We start from the raw sequence: 7,791 nt of genomic DNA on the forward strand, positions 1-7,791 counted from the left end.
TTTTATTTATATCCCTACAGAGATGAGGTAGAATTTTTTTTGTTTTCAAATTCAGGATTATGGATATTCGAGCGTTTACAGGGTTGTTGTGTAATAAGATCTGGTCAAATGTAAGTAAAAATAAATTGCAGAGTCATCTGCAGGTGATTACTAGTACTTAATTTAACTCGGAAGAGTCGTAACTACATAAAATAAAGTAATCTGCTAATTAAAATACTTAACTTCAATATCAATACATAGATGGCGCTCCAACTCGCTTGTGGATGGTTTCTCGATTCGTAACATATATACAAAAATCAAAAATGTTACCTGGTGTGGATATTCGCTAATAAGCGGAATGGGGAATGTTGTTATACACGACACCTCGCCGTGCATACAGTTGAACTGTAGATAGGAGGTGGCTTGGAGCTGCTATTTGACCGGCTATCGGGTGATAGCTTTCTTCAGGCTTCAGTTTTCTTCTTCAGAAGGGCAGGCGGCGACATCAGAGGCGGAGAGGGCGTAGATATAATAAAAACGCAGTCTTGGTTATACACTATACACACTTTATTCAATAAAAATACAGAGGTTCTATCAAGTAATTTGTACCGTGCCGCAGTCGGGCACGGTACGAGACAGCATACATAAGCCGCAAGGGAGAGCGAGAAGGGGTCGGACTTTCCCGGCTTACGCCGTAGCACGCTCTCCTATTGGCTGGACAATTTCAGATATTGTTTTTACACGTATGCTTATAAGATAAAATAACTCCCTCGAGATGAGTTTTACATGTAAAGGGAGTATGTAGGCCTCTTCCCCGTATCTTATTTAATGTAGAAATGATACAGGGAAAGGTCCTACATACTGAGAAAAAGGGTGACATGAGTTTTAGAGGATTTGACAGGGTCTGATTCCCCGCAATCTGATACAAATATGTGGCTAGGGTCTCGATATCCTAACTTCTGCCCCTGCGAGTGACATAATTAACCGTCTTTATTTTAGGGGCAGCTAGTTAGATTACAAATCGAGACTCCTAGCCGAAAATAAACATAAAAACATGATATACAAATATTAACCTAAAAACACTGGCACCGCACACTCTCGTCCGAGCGCCATTCGTCGCCCTAGCGGCCACTCGGGAAGCTTCAGTCGTGGCCGGGGGTTCGACCGTCTCTCCGCGGTCATTCCGTCCATTTTCCCCGTGCAGCTACCATCTCCGCCTGGGCGCCCGCAAAAGGGCCGCTCGGCTTGGTGTCGGTGCCTAACGTTTGGCGCTCGTTCGCCGCGTCACAGGCCGTGTTGTACGTTGTATTATCGCACGCGCGGCGATGTCCGATACACTCCCCCCGGTGTCGCGCAGTCGGCACCTGCTGGTCCCGCATCGGGCCTCGCCGCCGCGTGGCGCTGTCTTCCGGGCGCTGTCATCAGTGGGGCGTAGCAGGACCGCGATCTTGACCGTGGGTCTTGTGTACTCGCCCGTGGAGGTCCGCACCCTGACGGCTCGCACCTGGCCGTCCTTCCCGGGCATGGTTCCCGTGACGACTCCCCGTGGCCATTGGTTCCGTGGCATCGCGGGATCGGTGATCACTACCACGTCTCCAACTTGCAGGGGAGTGGCCGCGATGCGCCATTTCTGACGTCCGCCCAGGCCTGGCAGGTACTCGCGCATCCATCGGCGCCAGAAAGCATCCGCCATCTTCTGGGCTATGCGCTATTGTTTGCGCAAACACACGTTCTCCGGCGCTTCGCTGTAATCCGCGAGGCAAGGCATGCCCCCGGATGACCCAATTAAAAAGTGATTCGGAGTTAAAGGAGCTCCGTCACGAGGGTCTACTGTCACGTGCGTCAGCGGACGGCTGTTGACCGAGAATTCAGCCTCGGCTAGCGCCGTCCGTAACGTCTCTTCTCTAGGCGCTTGCTCTCTCAGTATAGCAAACAGCGCCCTCTTAATGGAACGAACTAATCGTTCCCATGCCCCTCCCATGTGCGGGGATGAAGGAGGGATAAACTTCCACTCAATCTTCATAGTGCTCATTTCATCTAGCACTTTCTTGTCCTCGGCTACGTCTCGGAAGGCAGCGGCCATCTCTTTATCGGCCCCGCGAAAATTTGTCCCGTTGTCAGAGTACAAGACAGACGGGTGTCCTCTTCTGGCGGCCATCCGCCGGATGGCTTGGATCGTCGAGTCGGTGCTCAGTGACGTCACCAACTCAATGTGTACGGCCCTGGTTGTGAGACACGTAAACAAGGCCCCGTACCTCTTCTCTTTGCGCCGTCCCATGGTCACGTGTAGCGGTCCAAACAGATCCACTCCGCAATGCGTGAAGGCGCGCATGTGATGTGCCAATCTCGCCGGCGGAAGACGTCCCATCAAAGGCGGTTGCGGTCGCGCACGATCGTTCTTACACTTCTGGCAGTTAGCTACAATCCATCGAAGCTTTGTGCGTATTCTCATCACGTAGAAATCTTGACGCACATCTGCCATAGTCCTCTCAGTGCTTCCGTGATAGCACATCTCATGCCGGTGTCTCAGCATCAGTTGTACGTACAGCTGCGCGGCGTCTAATATTATCGGGAATCCAATATTTTCCCGTACGCCGCTGGCCGCGTATAACCGCGTTCCCATCCTCACCAGTCCGGTGTCGTCTAGCCGGGGCGTGAGGGCATGCAGGCGGCTGCCTCTGGGTAGCGACTCCCCCCGCTTTAGGGCTGTTATGTCGCTGCCAAAGGCGTCGTTTTGCGTTCGCCTGATCCACAATCGCTCAGCGGCTATACACTCCTTTGCGGTTAGGTATTTTCCCACGCATTCTGGGGCGGCACGGCGGCATCGATTCACAAACCGCAGGCACCATGCCGTGGCACGTATAAGCCGTCTCCACGAGCTAAACCGTGCGGCGTCTGGCAGCGCCGCTTGTAACGCGGTGACTATGCGTTCGGCGCGCTTTGCTTCCATGACGGCGATGTCGGGCTGCAGGCCGCGTCCCTTGTGATGCGGCCATTCGCCCTCCTCCCCAGTCAGGAAGGCCGGTCCCCCGAACCAGGCTCCCTGAGGTGTAAGATCAGGCGCGTTGAGGTCCCTGGTGGCAGCATCCGCGGGATTCATCTTAGTCGGAACCCACCGCCACTCTTTCGGGTGAGATAACTCATCTATCTCCCCGAGGCGATGGGCCACGAACGGCGAGAACGCACGGCTGTCGTTTCGTACCCAGCACAGTACTGTCGCCGAGTCCGTCCAATAGACTGTCCTCCCCACAGTGACGTCACTCTCCCGCTTGATGGTGTCTGCCAGTCTCACGGCCATTAGCGCCGCTTGCAGCTCCAGTCGAGGTATTGATAGAGCTCGCAAGGGGCTAACTTTAACTTTACTGCCCACGAACCGTACATGTCTATTACGGTCCGTCTTTTCCACAAAATACGCTACTGCGCACCCCGCCAGTTCGGAGGCATCGCAGAATACGTGTAGTTCCACCCGACTGGTGCGATTTTCTATACACCGCCGGGGTATAGAGCTCTCTGTGCGCTCCACACAGGCTCTCCATTCGGCCCATTTTTCTTGATGGGTCGGCAGGATGACGTCATCCCATCCTATTCCCGATCGCCATACTGCTTGTAATAATATTTTCGGGCGTACCGTAACACACCCTAGAAAACCGAGCGGATCGAATATGCTCATTACCGCGCTCAGTAATTGTCTTTTAGTGGGCCACTCATGTGCGCTTAACGCTATTGTCTTATTAAATTGAAACACAAATCGATCACTGACTGGGTCCCATTTAACACCGAGTACTCGCTCCAAGTACTCACTACCGTTCACTATTATCTCGCGAGCGTCCGTGGCGCGCAAATTATCCGCGGTGGTACGTAGCACTTCACCGTCATTTGAGGACCAATTCGTCAATTGGAATCCTCCCCGTCTTAATATTTCACTTGTTTGATCTCTTAACTGAATAGCTTGTTCCGTAGTATCCACCGCGGCAAGATAATCGTCCATATAAAAATTGTTTTCCACTGCACGCGCCGCCTCCGGAAATTCACTCGCGTTTACACAGGCTAACTTATTTTTCACATATTGCGCACTTGTCGGTGAGCACGCGGCGCCAAAGGTCATCGAGGTCATCACCATTGTTTTAATCTCGGCGTCGGGTCGCTCCCTCCACAAAAACATCTGAGCTCCTTGATCGGCGGGGCGGATTTTTATCCGTAGAAACATATCTTTTATGTCCGCCGCAAGCGCTATGCGGCCTTCTCTGAAGCGTAATATGTTACCCCATAGCGAGGTCAGCATGTCAGGGCCGGTGAGTAGTTTGTCGTTCAACGAAACTCCACGGCATCGGCTGGCCGCGTCGAAGACGACTCGCAGCTTTCCCGGCTTGTTCACATTTACTACGCCGAAATGGGCTAAGTACCACTTCCGCGGGAAACGAGCGATCTCTATCGGCGTAACTTCCCGGGCGTAATCCTTCTCGATGTACTCCTTAATTTTCGCGCAATATGCCGCCTTGTAGCTCGGGTCCTTGGCCATCTTGTTCTCGACAGATTTCAGTCTGTTTACTGCGAACTGTCGATTGTCCGGTAACCATATGTTGTCTTCTTTCCATAGAAGACCCGTCTCCCACTGACCGGTTGGCGTTGGTCTGGTGGTTTTCTGTAGAATTTCCATAGCGCGCGTGTCTGTGCTGTTAACACGTGGCCTAGGTTTGACGCCCATAGCGTCCACCGCGTAATTGAGGCGCATTAACTCGTCCATGCGATCCTCTACGCTAGCACTCGTCAGTGTGAGTGTTTTGCTGGCTTTGTTCTGCTTATGATTCACGCATCCGTGCGTGATCCATCCCAGCGACGTCAGAGAGCGTAAATATCTCCCTTTCTCGTTGACTTTCCTAGTCACGATTAAATGAGCGTTGTCCTGCCCAATTAATATTTTCGGTAGCACTTCTTTCATACCGTTTCCCTCCGGAATGCACTGGCGCGGGAGATTTAGACTCGTCATTGTGTTCCCGACGAGCGGGTATCCATTCCCACTTGGCCCACGAATAGTCACTGTGACGCGTCGCGACGCCTTATCCTCGGAACACATATCACTCGCACCATGAATCGTTATCCCGCGCACTCGTCCGGGCGCACCGACACTGTCCGCCAGTTCGGAGTCTATTAAAGTCACATTGGAGCCCTCGTCTAACAGGGCGTAAACGTCGGCACCGTCATTGGGGCCGGTCACGTTCACTTTTATCACTTTGAGCAATACCGGTTGAACTTTTTCGCAGGTGCTCATCACTACATTATCGCGGCCTTCTCGTCGCTGTCCATGTAGTGTCCTATGATGCGTATAGCGACACTCTTCTATACCGCACTTCTTAGCCGCCGGGCATTTACCGGCTAAATGTTTATGCCTCAGACACGAGAAACATAAACCCTTTTCGCGAACAATTTCCCATCGGCCCGCTACCGATTTCGCTAAAAACTCGCGACACTTTTCACTTTTGTGCGGGCGATTGCACACTCCGCACTCGTCCCTTGTCTCGGTTGGCGCGGACACTGTATACACATTGTTCTTTGTTTTCTTTTTGGGAAAAAACGACCCCGCGTCCATTCCACCGGCGCTCATTGACGTCTGAGCGATCTCGCTAAGCCAGCAAGAAAATTCCTTCACGGTGGCGCGTTCGTCTCTGTCCCTCGGTAAGGTGTACCACCACAGAGCCCGCATCGCTAGCGGGATCTTGGCCACCATCTCGTTCAGTAGCTGCGGTGATGATAGGCAGCTCGAGTTCCTTGTCCGCTCCAGAGTGGCGACCATGTTCCTCAGGGCCACGGATAACTCAACTATCCCGGTTGAGTTGGGGCTCTCCACTATGGCGGGTAGGCGGCGCGCTTTCTCCAGCATGTGCGCCGTCACAATCTCCTCGTGGCCGAACTGCAGTTCCAGGGTTTCCATGATGAGGTCCGTATTCTGAGGATCCACCATCAGGGAGGAAACCGCCTCCTTGGCGGCCCCTTTCAGCGCACGTTGTAGTCGGAGCAGGTTTTCCGGCGTCGTCAGCCGGCAGACTTCCGTAGACCTCGTATATTGGGCCTTGAAGGCAGGCCATTCCAGTGGGTCTCCTTCGAAGGCGGGCAATTCCTTTGCCGTAGATTGGCGCGCCAACAGCGCCTCCATTTTTCCATCGTCGCCATCGTGTGATCGTGGGCTCCCCGTTGATCCTCCACGTAGCGCGGTGGCCATCTCGGTGATCGCCGCAGCCATCTGCGCGATCGGGTCCGAAGAGCGGCGTACCCAGTCTCCGGTTTGTCTCTCTGCCACCCCAGCTCGTCCGCTGGGGCCCGCATCTGCCCTAGGAGATTCCATTGGGGGTCCAGGTGCGGTCGGTGTCTTCTCAGAGCGCCTCAGGGCGGCGCGCAGTTTCGCAACTTCAGCCTGCAGAAGTTCGACGGTGTCCTCCTCGGAAACCTCCTGTGACGACGCCTCGGTACCCGTCACCGTGGATACGACGTCGGCAGGGGGGGTGACATCAGAGGTTTTCTCGGCGGAGCCTTTTCCAGAGCGAAGTGAAGGCGTCATCTTCCACTGGGATGTGGCGTCCGTATAGCAGCTCCGATCCGGCTCGAAGGACCACAACTATATACACGACACCTCGCCGTGCATACAGTTGAACTGTAGATAGGAGGTGGCTTGGAGCTGCTATTTGACCGGCTATCGGGTGATAGCTTTCTTCAGGCTTCAGTTTTCTTCTTCAGAAGGGCAGGCGGCGACATCAGAGGCGGAGAGGGCGTAGATATAATAAAAACGCAGTCTTGGTTATACACTATACACACTTTATTCAATAAAAATACAGAGGTTCTATCAAGTAATTTGTACCGTGCCGCAGTCGGGCACGGTACGAGACAGCATACATAAGCCGCAAGGGAGAGCGAGAAGGGGTCGGACTTTCCCGGCTTACGCCGTAGCACGCTCTCCTATTGGCTGGACAATTTCAGATATTGTTTTTACACGTATGCTTATAAGATAAAATAACTCCCTCGAGATGAGTTTTACATGTAAAGGGAGTATGTAGGCCTCTTCCCCGTATCTTATTTAATGTAGAAATGATACAGGGAAAGGTCCTACATACTGAGAAAAAGGGTGACATGAGTTTTAGAGGATTTGACAGGGTCTGATTCCCCGCAATCTGATACAAATATGTGGCTAGGGTCTCGATATCCTAACTTCTGCCCCTGCGAGTGACATAATTAACCGTCTTTATTTTAGGGGCAGCTAGTTAGATTACAAATCGAGACTCCTAGCCGAAAATAAACATAAAAACATGATATACAAATATTAACCTAAAAACACTGGCACCGCACACTCTCGTCCGAGCGCCATTCGTCGCCCTAGCGGCCACTCGGGAAGCTTCAGTCGTGGCCGGGGGTTCGACCGTCTCTCCGCGGTCATTCCGTCCATTTTCCCCGTGCAGCTACCATCTCCGCCTGGGCGCCCGCAAAAGGGCCGCTCGGCTTGGTGTCGGTGCCTAACGTTTGGCGCTCGTTCGCCGCGTCACAGGCCGTGTTGTACGTTGTATTATCGCACGCGCGGCGATGTCCGATACAGTTGTAGTACCTACTTAAAGTGGCCACTTAACCCAGCCAATGACAAGTCATAAGCCCTGTAAACGCTCGAATATCCATAATCCTGAATTTGAAAAAAAATAAATTCTACCTCATCTCTGTAGGGATATAAATAAAAATGTATTTCTAAACACTGGTCAATCTTTAATTTTTTTATTTTGTATTTTTTAAATTGTATGTTGTTCATAAACTCGTGTTTTATATAACTCTTACGTA

General features: G+C 52.3%; 1 protein-coding gene across 1 annotated transcript; it reads right to left on the reverse strand.

Moving 5' to 3' along the window:
* Positions 1-1,687: 1,687 nt before the first annotated feature.
* Positions 1,688-6,532, reverse strand: LOC148280045 (uncharacterized). Its single transcript, XM_088229000.1, has 2 exons — positions 4,243-6,532; positions 1,688-3,561 (listed from the first exon to the last, which is right to left on the reverse strand). Exons 1-2 carry the CDS (start codon positions 6,530-6,532, stop codon positions 1,688-1,690), a joined length of 4,164 nt encoding a protein of 1,387 aa, XP_088085126.1.
* Positions 6,533-7,791: the final 1,259 nt, after the last annotated feature.

This window comes from Micrasema longulum, unplaced genomic scaffold (assembly GCF_059751315.1).
Source record: "Micrasema longulum isolate JH-2025_06_02 unplaced genomic scaffold, ASM5975131v1 h1tg000626l, whole genome shotgun sequence".
In the NCBI taxonomy this organism is placed as follows: Eukaryota; Metazoa; Arthropoda; class Insecta; order Trichoptera; family Brachycentridae; genus Micrasema; species Micrasema longulum.

Coding starts and splice junctions, on each gene's coding strand:
- LOC148280045 (XM_088229000.1), bottom strand. CDS start 6,532: ATGACGCCTTCACTTCGCTCTGGAAAAGGCTCCGCCGAGAAAACCTCT. Junction 3,562..4,242: donor CATGCTGACCTCGCTATGGG/GTAACATATTAC, acceptor GATCGGGAATAG/GATGGGATGACGTCATCCTG.